This window comes from Calonectris borealis, chromosome 2 (assembly GCF_964195595.1).
Source record: "Calonectris borealis chromosome 2, bCalBor7.hap1.2, whole genome shotgun sequence".
Classification (NCBI taxonomy): Eukaryota; Metazoa; Chordata; class Aves; order Procellariiformes; family Procellariidae; genus Calonectris; species Calonectris borealis.
In genome coordinates, this window is record NC_134313.1 from 120651408 (window position 1) to 120666843 (window position 15436).

Sequence of the window (15436 nt, forward strand, 5' to 3'; positions counted from 1 at the left end):
AGATTTGGCTACCAGAGAGGGCACAGCGTGGGCGACTCTTACCTGGAGTCCCCCTCACCAAGCTGAAATGCGAATCCTCCCCAGGGAGAGCTAGGAGGGCCCTGAGATTCTGTTAAAAATGTGCATTGTGGTCATAATGTCTGAGCTCTTGTTCTGTGTCTCAGCTCCCCTAGTTGTAAGACAGCAGCTTTTTAAAAATATGGTCAAGTGGCCAGTGATGCAGAAGAGAAGACATTAATTACTCTTTTCAGTAGAGATATCATATGCTACCATTTCTGAGAGTTCAAAGGAAAATCAGAAATAAATTTAGACAAAAGCCTGAGCGTGGCCTGTGAGCAGTCTCCTCCTGAGCTGAGCATGTGAGAGATATGTGGAGGGATACGCTCTGCCAAGGGAAAGAGAACAGCAGCATTGGTCAGTCATGCCAGTGCTCCATCAAAGAGTTGGCAGACGACTTGGATTTTGCTGGTATGGAACAGACAAAGGGCTTTTCCACTTTTGAGCCTCATTTCTGTGAGATGTGTCTTTGACTCAATGACTGTCCCATAAGATGGGATTTTGTTGATTTTTCTGATGGATGTTGCTGCTGAATGACTGTGAAAAAGTGAATCATCCTGGAAGCATCTAACTTGGTGTCTCCTCATTGATAGTGCCTGCTCCATGAGGAGTGATTTCTCCATGACTGCCAGTGGCACCTGCATACATCATTGCTGTGTTACAGTAAGATGACTGCAGATACAACCAGTACTACATCACCTCTGAATGGTCTTATCAGTTATGCAAATGCTAGAAATCTCACCACAGTTATATTGACTATTCATTTCCAGTCTCCTACTTAAAAGCTTCTTTCATGCCTGGAGTAGCGAAGTCCTGTTGAGCTCTGTAGGCATTGTCTTAAGCACCATTTTGACGATCATTTTGGTTGACATTACTAAATGGCTCTTGATTTCTAACTGTAAATCAAGTCAGGTGGAGATATTTGTATAAGAGATGGGAGCTGATGAGGTTGGTCTCTGGCTGTGTTAAGCGAGAGATGTTGGATAAAACTGGAAACCGTTAAGAGCTCCTGGAGGAAAATGTGTGAGTGTAGATCCCTGCTGGCTTCCAGTTTTAGACTGGAAGCATCCTGGTAACAGAGGAGCACTGTAGTGCCCGTTGAATTGCGCTCTCCTTCAGAGCCCAGGTGTGCAGAGCTGGTGCTGGGACAGTGGCAAGCAGTAATAGTGTAGGAAGCAGAATAGCAATTCCTTACTTTCCTTCCAGGGCTGGCTCTTAGACTGAGAGGAGTAGATTGGGAGGAGGCTGCCGACCATGATGCTGCTTCTGCACGATCAAAAGGAATGAAGCCGTCTTCCAGAGTAAAAGATAAGCGTGTAATTCAGCTTCATGTTTAGGGAGTGACTGTGGTGGCCTAAGTGCTGTATGAAAACAAACCAACCAACTTGTTTTTACCTTTTCATCATTAATTATATTTAATATAATTAAGCTGATTTTTCCTCCTGTCTACCTTTCTATGGCAGCTTAGCAGGCTGGCCTTCCGAGGAACCCTGATGTAAAAATGTGGGTTTACGAATGAGTCAGCTTTGCTTGACTCAAATGTCTATCCATTCTCTGTCATGGTTCAGTAAGTCTGTACATACCATCATTCGTTGCTTGGAAACTCTTGTTCAGCTAAAGTGACATCTTTGGTCAACTGACATTTTGAAAATCCCTGCTTTATTTTTGTCTGTATTAATACTATTATCTTGTCCTTTCTCATCAGCAGACTTCAAAGCCCTCTCTCAAAAGAGGAGTGGCATTATCCACTGTAGCTTGGTGCATGGGGGAGGAAGCTTTGTTCCAGGTGATAGAGAGGACGAAACCACCCAGGTTTGGTGAGCTCCAATCCCAGGACCTGGATTCCTGAGCCCATCACTTAAAGGTGAGCTCCCCCTTGCACCCAATTCAGCAAACCTGCTCAGAGCACAACTTTCAGCTCGGTTGCTCATCCAGCTGTGTAGTATTACTGAGAGGACTGGAAGGGGTTATTTGGACAGAGAAACAAGGACAATGTTCACCCCGGGGGGAGCTCTGGCTGCACCAGGCACCCTCTGCACCAGGGCAGATGTGCACAGGCTGTGGGGCACAAAGCCGAGCAGCGATGTGAAGTACCTTTGAGTTTTGTGTGGAAAAGGGGCTTTACACTAGCTCCATTTATGGCAATGCTGCACGGCCGCTGGGTGCGGCCCATTAATTCCACACATGAGCAGATTCGGCGTCCTCCCCCACCACAGGGTGTGTGCCCAAGAGCCGGACCAGCCTACGAGCTACTGGCCGTCTCGGTGCCATTCCTCAACACCGCTCTTAGGCCTGGACCTCTCTTACCTCACGGTCGTCAAGAGCCTTCAGCTTGCTTTTTGCTTGCTGACCATCGTTTTTGCCAGGCCAGCACAGGCAGCCCTTCCCCTGGCCTGGAAAGCAAGGTTTCTCAAAACAACCCGTTTATTCTTACTGACTAGAAGGATCACAGAGTAGGACCAAGAAAAAAATAACTGGTGCGCTGTCTGGCTGTCTGGTTAGTCTGTGCACTTGACTGATGAATAGCTCAACAGTTCACAGTGCCTGCACCATCAGTATCACATCTGTGAGGACAATGTGCCGTGCCGGCTTGGGAGTGACATGTTGTTGGGTTCAGTGACATCTGTGAGACTTTGAAGCACCTGACACTTGCAATTCATCTTCCTCTTCCTTTTCAAAATAGGTAATGGCTGGCTTGACCCACCCCTTGCAGCAGTTTTTCCCAACAGATCTACTCAGAGACTTGTAAAGTTTTGAGTAGTTAGAATTTATAGTCTTTTTCTTGGAAAGGAAGACATTTTCTTACCCCAAGTAATGTCTTCCACAGGTGTTCTCATTATCTGCATTAATGCAATCCTTGCTTGTGAGCCTCAGCGAACTGCTAATAGTAATGCATTCCCAAAATCATGATGGATATGTGTGTGTGCATGAGTATTTAAGTGTGCTGCTTTTTATTTTCAGTCTTGTATCACAAAAGAGATCACATGCAGGTGAGCTTCCACTTATGTTTCTTATTTAGGGTGATGAGAACAATGGCACTACAATATTTTTACATTTCTTCTCCAGCCCTTTCCTGACGCATTTTAATGTCTGGTCTGCTCTTTGCAGCCATGCCTGAATGCTGAGCAGGCACTTTGTTATTGACAGCCTAAGACAAATAAAAGTCTTCCTGCTGAATGGTTGTCGTTCAGCAAATAGACACACCAGAAATATCTTCCAATACGTATTTTTCAACTCTTACTTTGTCTGCTACCACATTACTGGTTTTTGCCTCTTTTTAAATTATTTTTGTGCCAAAATCTAAACATTGCTGTGTGAGTTTCCTTCCTGTTCCAGATGTCTGATTAATATCATGTAGATCTGTGAGCGGCTACTGGGGCATCACACTTCACATTTTGCTGTTATCAAATGCTGGGATTCTTTGTGTGGTTTCTAAGTTATGACAGATTGTTTCTACACAATCTGTGTTTTTACTTTCTTTTGTTTTGCCAGATACGTCTCCAATGAATGAAAATTGAGTCTTAAGTACTTTTGGAACAAAGAACATTCACTTTAAAAGATATACTTTTAACCAAGATGCTTCAAATTTATTCACACATGCTGGAAAATAAGTTTTAAACAACACTTTTATTCAAAAATATTTTAAACATTTTCTATGTTAATTAAAATACAGAATTGCTATCCTGAATTACAGAAAGTAATTCAAGATGCCTATGTATACATCTACACATAGGCATATGAGGCAACTTGGATACCTAAGAGAAAAGGTGTCTATAACACAATATGTAATGCATTTGCTTTGCGTCTTTGTGCACATAAAGAATATATTTTGTGTCCTTTTTCCTAATGACAGAGGGTGTATCCTCTCCCTGAGATGAAACATTTAACGGTAGCAGGTACTGTTAATAGCTTGCTAAGAGTCAGAGTGAACAAGTCCTACACAGATCAACTGTAGAATAAAAAAATATGGTAATAACCATCCTTCTTGAATAAACGAATATATTTTCCAAGTGCACGTGCTGATGACAAGCAGCTGTCTCTCCTCTGCCCCTCCGTGCAGGCCAACCTCCGTCTTGATGCTGGTGAAAAAGAAGCAGCATGGCACACTGCTTTGCTGAGAGCTGAGGCAGCTGTTACCTCTGATTTGTAATCACAGCAGATAAAACCTGCATGTCCATCTTCCACGTTTCACATCTAGGACACCTTCTGTCATAATATTCAGAAAATCTAGAGGCAGAAATCAAAGCTGAAGTAAGTAATTATCCGGCACTAGCTTATTGTTAAATGACTGTGCATTTGCTTAGCTTTTCAAAGTTCCTGCATTTGTCAGTTTGCTTGCTGGTGAGTTCAGTGGTTGGTCTGAAACACATTACAGAGCGTCTTGATCCCCTGTAGATTGTGTATGGAATGAACTGGTGGATTCGGTGTGGTAAGTGATGTGAACTCCACACCACATGCAAATATCTCCAGGTAACCGCCAGTTCTTAAAGAGCATCTTCAGGTACTTCTTAAATTTTTCCCCCATGAAGAAGTAGATGACTGGATTGAGGCAACAGTGAAAAAGGCCGAGGATTTCCGTTACCTGGAAAGCATAGTCCAGATTCCTGCTCACTTGACAGTCTCTAATGACTCCCATAATTTCCAGCAGTTGTAAGAAAATAACAATGTTGTAAGGGGTCCAAAAGAAGAAAAACACGATCATGACAGCAAAGATCATCCTCACAGCCTTATTCTTTTTCTCATTTCTACAGTGAACTAATGTTTTAACCATCATGGAGTAGCAAAATGTCATAACTATAAAAGGGATGAGGAGCCCTAAAATGTTGATTTCCAAAGTGGAAAAAAGTTTCCATGCTGTGAAATTGCCTGGATATCTCGGCTTGCAGGTAGTATAATTATGTTCGTTAAAAGATTCTCTAAATACAAGTTCTGGAACTGAGGCTGAAAGAGCTACTAGCCATACAACAAGGCTAGTAATCAAGCCATGGAAGGCAGTCCTTGCTTTCAAGGAAAACACTGCACGAACAATTGCCAGGTATCTATCTATGCTCATAAGCATAATAAAAAACATCCCACTGTAAAACCCAACCAGGTAAATCCATGAAATTATTTTACACCAGGGAGTTCCAAAAACCCATTGGTCTATTGTGAAATAAGACCAGAATGGCAAGGATAAAACAAAGAGCAAATCTGAGATGGCGAGGTTTAGTAGGTACACGTCAGTCATGCTCTTCAGCCTCTTGTATTTGAAGAGGACCACAATGACCAGAATGTTTCCCATGAGCCCGACCAGGAATACTAGGGTATACAGAACAGGTAGGAAGGAGGCTGCAAACCTCTTGACGCTTTCCTTACTGCATGGTTTTGGAACATCGTTATAATTATCGTAATAGTCATATAAGGTTGAGATTTCAACTTCAGAGGACTCTGTACTTGAAGAACTCATGTTTTTTCCCCAGTTCCTGAGAAGGAAAGAATATAAAAATGTCAGTGACTTTCAGTGCGCAAAGACTGTGTGGTCACCCCGCAAGCCTGAATCACTAGCAATGACTAACTTGCAATTCCAGTGCACTTCTCATTACAGGTTCTCAAAGACTATTTAAGCATTATGGGACGCATAAGCACACTTGCAAAATGTACTGTCCTTAACATTCATGTGCTCAGTCCTTGCAACACTGTGCAACTTGGATGTCAAGCACACAGAACATTGTTCAAATGGCGGAGAGGAAAGCAAATAGGAATGAAAGATATGGTCCACAGATATCAAATCAGAGAGGGATATATCCTGCATAAAGGAAAAAGCAAAGCCGCTATTCATAGCAGTTCAGTATTTTACCCACCTTTCCAATCAGGCAAACATCGCCGTAAAAAGACAGTAATAAAAATGCATCTGACTATTCCTTCTAATGAAATTACGCTTACTGAAAGCTAACATGATTTTTCAATAAGTGCTGTCTTCAGTGACTAAATGAATAACAGGAATTTTCCTATGTATGTTCTTTTCTAATAGGCAGAGACAGAGTTTTAAGTGATGTTACTTTGAGGTAAGTAACTTAGACACAGTGCTAATATATTGCTGATGTATTACTCTATGTGTTATTCACATCACAGCAAGTGTCTTTTTTTTAGTCTAACATACCAGAATTTTTCTAAGCCTGAGTTATGTCTTTCCCCTTTGTCTTTATGAATGGAAAGCAGAAGAAAAGTGAGTATCATTTCTTTATTTGTCTTTGCACTGTACGTTGCTGCTACATAACAACAAACATTGACTATCATTAACCTGACCCCTGCTGTGTGTAGTCCCAGGCACCTCTCCAGCCTACAGTTCTGTTCCGTTATACACAGAGAGGAATTTAGTCTGAATTACAAGTCACAGGGACAAAACTGTTTCACACCGATGGTCTAGAGATGACAGCTTTGCAACAACTGCATCTAGACATACCTGAATCTAATCTAGGTTCAGCATAATATACTTAAATATTTAAAACTGAAAACATACACTCACATAACGTACATACACCCACTTCTGATGATGCAGGAGTTCTTAAAACTGCTTTAAAAATTATCTGAGCAGCAACAAAAGGTAAATGAAAAAGCATTACAGTCACACACACGATGAATGTACACGATACACAACTGTTTCAGCAACTGCATTTTGCGAATTTTACCTGTTCTCCGCCTTTCTTCTCAGATGATGTGAAGAAGCTTCTTTGCTCTAAGGATGCAGAATCACTTGCTTCTCGCCAGGTAGCTCTGTCAGGGAGGTGCTGCCTACACAGCGATATCCAGCAGCTGCAAAAAGCAGATGTCACTAGGTAGCTGTGTCTCTTAACGGAAACTTCGTACTTCCTTACAGATTGTATCACAAGTGCTTCTCTCCTCAGTGCTCATCAGAGATGGTCCCTTAAACTCAGAAATAAAATTAAACACATCTTATAATGTGTAAGGAAACGCAAAGTTTCCACTGATTACTGAGTTAAAGCAGCTTCATCTTACCCAATAATCATTAAAAGTAGATGTCACTAACCAGCTCTCATTCAACAGAAGCCTTGTTCTTTCTTATGGATTGTAAAATGCATCTTAATCTCAGAAAAAAATAATCAGATGATCATCTGTAGTGAGCAGACAGGAGGAAGGCACTTGGTGGGAGTGTGGGAGGGGTGTTTCTAGTCCCTCTCTGCCAGATAACTAATTGTGCAAGTTATGCTATGTAATTGTAGAAGAAAAGAGCTGTATAGATTTAGCGTAGGGAAGGCTTCTTTTATTCATTGTTGTTTGATTTTCCTAACTCCTACTTATCTTGCTAAGAAGAGAAATGAAGGCATGTTAATTCACGCTACCTTTTTGCATGATGTCTCCCGAAGTGGGTTTTATATACAGCAGATCTACCTCCTACCACTGACCTGGCACAAACAGTAGTAGTGGTCAAAATACCACATAAGAAGTAGGATGTGCGCGTATGCGTGTGGTGTAAGGGCAGAGGGTGCGGGGGTTTACCATGGTTCTTGTCACAGCAGGAAGCTCAGCAGCTTCTATGAATTCTTCCTGAGAGTGCGGTGGGCCCTCTCTGTCCTTTGGGGGATCCTGGGAAGGGAGAAGAGAGCACAGAGGACATGCGATAGTCAAATGGGATGGTTTTTGAGTCCCACCAGCAGAACAACTGTGCTAGCAGCTGGCAAGTGCTGCTCTCCTCTATGTCCCAGAAAAGGCCGGCCAAGCAGAAGTAAAAGTCATTTCTCAACAGGAGAGGCTGCCTGCTGGTTAGCAGGAGAAACTGAAGAGTCACAATGAGAAGCAGAAACAAGAAAGCTACAGGAGGTGGTTGTGAGGGTAGGAAGAATCATAGATCTCAGTCCAGGAGAAGTGATAGGTCTTCTAGGTCAACCTTCTGTATTATTCCAGACACAGGTATAGTTTTTCTTTCAGTTATGCTATTTGCTGCTATCCTATATGCCTCTGACATCGTTACTTTGCCCAGTAACTTACATTTGGCTGAAGTGTTTCTTCCAGAAAAGCTTGATGTGAAGACAGCATGAGGTGTGGATCTACTGGTTTCATGTTTTGCCAGAATAAAGTACTTGTATGGGAAGTAGCTTCTCAGTCTCACAAGCTGCATCTGTGGAGGTGTTTAAATCTGTCACTGGGAGATGTTCCTCTGGCGCAGGTTATTGCTCTGCAGATCACGTACGTCTTCTCTTCAGTTTACTAGCAGTTCTTTAAAGATGTGAACATCAGATGAGCAGGTAACATTGTGGTATCAGTTTCATCAGCTCTGCTCACAGAAACTAGAAGCTGTTCCTCTTGCTGCTCTTTTGTCCATGTAAGGGCCTCATTAACCTCTTCTTTGACATGCTGTTGCACTAGGGGAGCGAGTTCAGCTCTTCACCCACAATAACATAAAATCTTTGTTTCAGTACCTGCTTTTCAGGAAAAAATACCTCGTGCTCTGTAGGCATTGTTCTTCCTTAGTTTTGGCTATAATGCTTTTGCCTCAGTAAACCACCGTGTGTCTGCATGCCTATCTTGTCCTACTCATTATTTTCTAGTCCATCAAACTAGGTGTCTCCTTTGAATTTCATCAGTGGTGATTTTTCTTGATTTCCAGATGAAGTAGTGAATAGAATTGAATCCAGATACAATCTCTCTTCTACCCTGTAAGAACCCTTCTTGGTTAAGGGATGATTTCCCATCACTAGTAACATTTTGAGGTCTATCGACCTCTCCTTAGCACACATGCCACACGTCGAATATGCTTCTGATCTTTCAATCATAATGTTACCAGGGACCAAGTCTGCAGCCTTATGAATGCCAGTCTAGCTTGATTCATATGGCACTGGCCTGAAGAAAGGACCTATCTGGCCTATCGCCTTTTGCCCAGTCCTTCCTTGAAAGAAAAACTTTCAAGTAGCGAATGCTTCCTAAGCAGCTTTCCGTACCTGCTCGCTGCCTCGGGGGGAAAGCTGGGCTGCTACCACCAGAGGAGTAGTGCAGCAAAGGCTTCTTGTCAGGGCATGCGTGTGTGGCTGTGGTGTGGTGAGGGGAGGAGAAGTGTCTGGACCACAGTGTCTTGCAAAGCAGCAGTTGTGTTGCTGAAGCCTACCATACCAATGCATTTCATGCTGCATCAGCAAAAGGGAAGGTCTGTCTTTGTAAAGAGGCTTTGAGCAAGAGCCTGTCTGCAGAAAGAGGAATGCTCAGCCACAAAAAGAGAAGAATGGTTGTGGCTACAGACGACGAAAACTTAGGATGTATGAACGCCAGAAAATGAAGCTAAAAAAATATCTGCCAGTTCATGAAAATCAAGAGGATAAAAATGAACCCTGAAACACCTTATGATGGCCTACCAATGAAAAGAGTCCCTGGGAGACGCTACGAGGAAAACTGCAGAGAAGACCAAAAAAAAATCTCTGAGCAAATGAGACGATGCAGAAAATGGATGAAAGGTGATGTGAGTGAAAGTCCTGCAATGGCTTGAAGAGAAAGAAGAGTGAAAGGGACTAAGTATAACTGTAGTCCATAGTGGGAGAGCTCTGAAGTCCCCTTCTAACATGACAGCGTGGTTTTTTTCAGCTCCTCCTCGGAGAAGAAGAACCTGTCAGAGACCAACAAAAGGGGGATGGCAGGAGACCGTGAGGTTAAGAGGAATGGGGGAAGGGATCTTAATGAGATGTAGAGGATGTTGCTATAAAACTAACAGATTGGCAGGGGAAGGGGAGAAGAAAGAAGTCATCTTACCTCTTTGCTAGATGGTATCAGGTATGTGGCACTGACCAAATAAATCACAAGAGTACAGAGAAGTGGACCACACCTGATTAGCCTGACTGGGAGGAGATTAACCTTTTATATGGGATGGGGGGGGGGAGGCACTTTAAAACCAACAGAAGGGAACTTAATAAAAGCAAAAAGCAGAACAACCCAAACCGTGAAAACCTTGCTTCTTGCCAAAAGATTATTTCAGCCACTCCCACCTTTTACAGAAAGTCTTATCATTAACTTGCCATTTTACAGGATGCATAAGAATCTTGCCCAAGAAAAGACTGGAGATACACATTTATCTAACTCGTTAGCTAGGCTGTGAGATACTCACCACTGATATACCACTGCACCATCCATTCCCTCTGATATCCGTGTTGGCTGATAGATGCATAGATGACTTAGAAGTGTTTATTAGAGAAGTCCTCATCCAGAAGAGACTGCCTCGGGAGAGAGGCAGATGACGGTAATTAAATATAGCCAACTATTTCAAAAATCAGTATTTTGACTGATTGTGTGGATCAGCGTGGGATCCAGGCCGCCAAAGTCACAGCTGGACAAACGATTACCTTTCTCAAACCATCCTCTCTATCAGGTGACCAACCCCTTCTTGCATGGTCAGGCCTTGTGCAGTTCTTTTGCAATTCAAGTGAATCTGAATCGCAGTTTGCATATGTGTAGTTCCAATATTTGCTCATTAACAAAGTGTTTGTGCCACCTATTCATTGTGCAGTTCTCTTCCTCATAATTTTTAATTTATTCCGGATTTCCTATGCATGAGTAAAACTGCAGCAATCTGACAGAGAACTAAAAAAGGAAAGTGAATTAATTTCCTAGTTTTAGAGACAACCACTGTCTACACCGTTGTCCCAGGTGACTCACTCATAATTTACCTCAATTTTTTTGAGCGTGTGTATTCCCTTTGGCTAAGACAGCTGCTTGCTCTGACAAGCACAAGATTTAAGCCCAAAATGTGTTTTCCTTGCTCAACACTGTTAAGTTGCAATTCCCCACATCTTTTTTTCCTTTCAGTGGTCCGGTCCTATGCATTCAGCTGCTTGTATCCACTGGCGATTCTGTGAATGGTATTGGCCATCATTTTCCTCAGCCTAATTTGCTTTCTTTCCATGTGCTGTGCTGGCAAAGCTGCTATATTCAGAAGTCCTCATAAAAAAAGAACTGAAACTTCAAACCTTAAACATGACAGAAGCAGACATTTTGTATGCTGAATTTTACTTAAAATAAAAATCACTGATGCAAAACCCATGAGTTGTATTCTTAAATGGGAAATGACACCATGAGGAGCATTCTTTGTCTTGTTCAGTGATCTATCAAATGTTCCCAAGCTGTTTCTACAGGAAGATGACAAATTTGGGCTGTCTCCACTCAGAGGAGCAGTTGATACCTAAGATATAATTTTTCTTCTTTAAATTTCCCAGCCATCACCTAACCATCACTGTGATGTCCCCGTTAAAGGCTGGTCTCTCAGGAGAGAAAAAAAAAGACAAGGCAGCGGTGAAGAGCAGAAGTCTCCTCAGGCTAGTTTGTTTGATGTTTATTGTGATGAGTTTAGATAGAGAGGAATGATGGCATTCTGGCGTAAAGGCTTTGGGTTCTGTTTACTTTGTGGTAGTGCCCGCAAGTCTCAAACACTGTAGTTGTTGGTAGTCTTAAAAAGCTTATTAAATGACTGGCCTTATCCTAAACATCTACACAACAAGTATCTTCGCAGTCTCTCCTGCCATGTTCCTCACACGGCAGTATAACATAAAGGAAGCTAGTTAGAAAAACCGAAGTATTTGCAGAGGATCAAGAATGAGAAAGAACCAACACTTGCTCTTATCAATTACTAATCTTCTACGTTTGCTAAGACCGAGGCATTCTGCCATCACACGGTAAAAGCTGTTTCGCTGCAAGTCCTCTTCAAGACAAGCCGTGCAGACAACTTAGGTAACATTCAGTTCACTTCTAGTAGCAGGGGAAACCACTCGGGGCACTGAAATAAAACTGAGAGAGCAACAATAAAAGGTTTTCGTTGGAACGTCTCTCTCGTCTTTGTGATTCACAAAATATTCCGATGTGTTTTGTGAATCGCTGGTGAAACCGCTTGTAGTTAATTTAACATCCACAGGCTCTCATTTGCTCAATAACAAACAAATAAAAAAACTCGAAGAAATTTATGTTTCTTCCAGCAGCAGAATGTAGTGACTAATTTTTTCTTACTTTTCATAAATACATTTTTCGAGCTCTGTACTTGTTCATCAGTGACTCCAGTTGCTAGACTGGGGTGTCCTCCTTTACCATGAATGACTTTTAAGTCCGGTAGGGTTTAATAATGCCACCCTCTGGTGGAAATGCAAAGAAAGCATTGACAGTAAAGATGGGCAGAAGAAATGACAGAGCAGGCTTAGGACAGAGGGTCCTGCATGAGTAAGGGTGATTACAGGGATAGTGAGAGGTTATGGTGACTCTGGAAATACCTGGCTCCAGGTGCTGTTAGCCTTCTGTAAAAAGATGTATGCCTCTGCCTACAATTGCCTTTTCTGAATCTGACTTGGTCTGTAAACTCCGGTCTGTGCATTCAGTGTTGTCTTTGTGGTAGCTTGTATTTTGTCCATCCCTTGCACTGTAGCCTCCTGCAGCCTGAGTTACCAAGAGGATCTGGAGAGCAGGGACCAGCAATGGGACCAAGAAGAAGGAACTGAACAAGAGACCAGGTGATGGTGAGTTTTAATCATTCAAATGAGGGCTTCCTTAGAAAAAATCAGCTGACAACAGTACGGGGATACCTATTTCCTAAGATAGGACCCCACGGGGGAGAGGGGCTACAATAAAGCCAAGACTCGCTGGAGAGGGGCTCTGAGGCTTCTCAGAGGTTATGACCTGGTCAAATTTTAGTCAGCTTTAATACTGCCATTTACAAAACAGACAAACCCAGCTTTGAGCCTCCTCAGACACCTTCCTTCCAGGGCAAAGAAAATGTGCTGGTGAAGGTCCTTCATCTGTACCAGGAGGTCTAGCGAGATGTCCCTAGGAAGTGCTGAAAAAGCGATTCCTGTGCGTGCTTACCCAATTCCCCATCCCTGAGCGTTTTTAGGCCAGTAGCACTATTGCTTGAGGCCCTTCCAGTGGGAAATGCTCCCCATTGCCATGTGCTCCTGCTATGGCCAAGTTGGGGTCTATGTTGCTCAGCAATTGCCCAGGGCAAAGGGGATGGCAAAGGGCTGTGGACAAAGGTGGTGCAGCAACCTGCTCCAGGTGCCGCTTAGACGTACCGTTGCCTTCTAGTTTGCTTCTACCTGGTTGGAGCCTAGAAAAATAATTGAAGCTGCAGCTCAGGGTTTCAGGCAGTTCTTATATGTAAGGAACTGTGCTGGTGAAGTGCATAGGAAGTTGCACATAGAAATAGCAGCGCATGTGTGGCACTAGAGTGAACTCTCTTGTCAGCAGACGCGTGGAGCCATCTACTGTTCTGCTTCCTCAGCTTCATCGGTGTCCTCTAATGTGCCCTGCAAATCACGGCTATTGCAAACCGTGCTGTCGTTTGTGTCATGGTGCTGCTGGGTTTTATTTTAATGTAGCAAACGTAGTATTTATGGGCTAAATGCAAACTTCTGTGGGAGAAGTGCGGCTTCTTTCAGCTGCCTGCATTATCCCAGCATATGGACCTATATGTAGCTGGACTGTTGGGCTGCAGCTGAATATGGAGCAGTGACAAATGCATATAACTTATCAGAGACTTAAAATCTGCGTGGGGTGGAAAACAGACTGTTCCAGTTACACCTGAAGTTGGCAAGTGGATAATATCCCCTCTACAGTGAAAAAGCTGTGCCAGAGTCCTTGCTTGCATTCTCTATCCCATTCACTAACTTCTGCCTTCAGTGGTATAAAGTTAATGTGCTGCTTCCTGCTGATTGAAGGATCACAGTTGGAAATTTGGTAAATGCGAACTGTTCTTCACAAGCAAACCATTTTCCCCATGTCCAATGGGAGCTATTTCACAGTATTTCTTTAGGAAGAGGAATGAGAAATACAATATATTAACTATTGACATTTGCGTATTGAATATTAGCGTAACAAACAAAATTATACAGGAGCAGTTGGCGGATATTTTTTTCCGCGTTGAAAACAATGTGTTAACACTGACACTGCAAAACCCAGTTCTTGAGGTTTGGGTGTGTGTATGTTGAAAACCAAGCTCTTACAGTAGTTACCAACTAAATTAGGAAGTTCTTATTAACAATGGCAGCAGAGTTATTACCAACTTCAACAGAAACTGTATATACGTGACAAGTGTCAGAAGCCATCCTTTAATAGTTATAAATTGTTCTCAATTTTATCTTCCATTACCGGATATGAATTTCAAAAGAATAACTCTGGAAGTCACAGGTTTTCATTAGAGTTCCGTGTGTCTTACAGAGTTAAGAAACTGAAGTGCAAACAGTAAATCTTTGAGCAGGACTGCGTAAGTCCTTAATACAGAAAATATTTAATTCACTACTAAAATGGGGCCATTTTAGAAGTGATGTGTAAACGGCCTTTGGCAAAGCACCGCACCATGCTTGGGCAATAACTACAGAGGAAAAATTTTACCAGCTAGGAGCTGCAAAAGCAACGGTGGGTAGAGATAGTGCAACTTCTGGAATTCAAATTTGGGAAGAATAAAGCTGGTAACTGAGATTTTCTTTGGAAAACTCTCCTTTGTTTTTTAGCGATAGCAGGACTTGGGACTTGAACAGATGGGACTTGTCCCCTCGTTGGCAACAGAGTGTCCTGCTAGGACAACGATTTTTTGTTACCTTCGAGATCTCAGTGAGGGACCTCGCAAAGGTGATAGAGGCAAAATGGAAATGACAGAACTTAACCCATAACCAATGGGTTTATAAATAGTTTCTCTGGGAAATATAGCCTTAAAACTTCAGACAACCTGGACCAGGACTTCAGATCCACTCCCAGCAAATTCTAAATCCAAAGGAAATATGTGGGTAGTGACTCCTTCTGATGCCAGCGCTGAAAACGACAGCTTTCACGGCTGAGCGATTTCCTAGGTCAGTGTGATGCTCTGGCTGGCTGCATTTCTAAGTTTTCTGTACAAGTTAAAAACCCCAAGAGGTCAATGAAAAGAATTCAAAGCGGCCATGCTCGGCTTAAAAATGAAGAAACATAAATCCTATGATTTTGGGACTGTGATGTGATAGTTGAACAAGAGGGATTCACAGTGGCACCTAAAGAAGATACTGACGTCCATGTATCTCACTGCAAGCAGTTTGGCTAAATATGTGTCTTGTTCATTCTATTTATAAGTAGAACATGAAGTATAGTTGTGAACCCGCTGAGAAAATTTGGATTCAGGTTTTATTAGTTCCTCGAACTGTAACCCAGCTGGGAAAAGATTTATGTTAAGTGTCGGTGTGATTCTCAAACAGGAAAAAAGTTGATCATGATGAAAAAATAAGATGCAAAGATAGCTCACCACCCCTCAAGACCCCAAAGCCCAATCCTCCCACCAAACCCAGAGATTTCCTGACCTCCTTTTTGCACAACCAAATACTATTCAATGGATAGATGTAACAAGTGTGCGTGTGGGTGTGCATTTTCATGTGTAATTTGTGACTCGCTAAGTAAG

The 15436-nt window shown here is 42.5% G+C and overlaps 1 protein-coding gene across 1 annotated transcript; it reads right to left on the minus strand.

The window, feature by feature from the left end:
- Nucleotides 1-3679: 3679 nt before the first annotated feature.
- Nucleotides 3680-8382, minus strand: CCR4 (C-C motif chemokine receptor 4). The gene is made up of 4 exons (XM_075143163.1): nucleotides 8044-8382; nucleotides 7555-7641; nucleotides 6726-6849; nucleotides 3680-5519 (listed from the first exon to the last, which is right to left on the minus strand). The coding sequence occupies exon 4, from the start codon at nucleotides 5501-5503 to the stop codon at nucleotides 4427-4429; it is 1077 nt and encodes a 358-aa protein (XP_074999264.1). The 5' UTR covers nucleotides 5504-5519; nucleotides 6726-6849; nucleotides 7555-7641; nucleotides 8044-8382; the 3' UTR covers nucleotides 3680-4426.
- Nucleotides 8383-15436: the final 7054 nt, after the last annotated feature.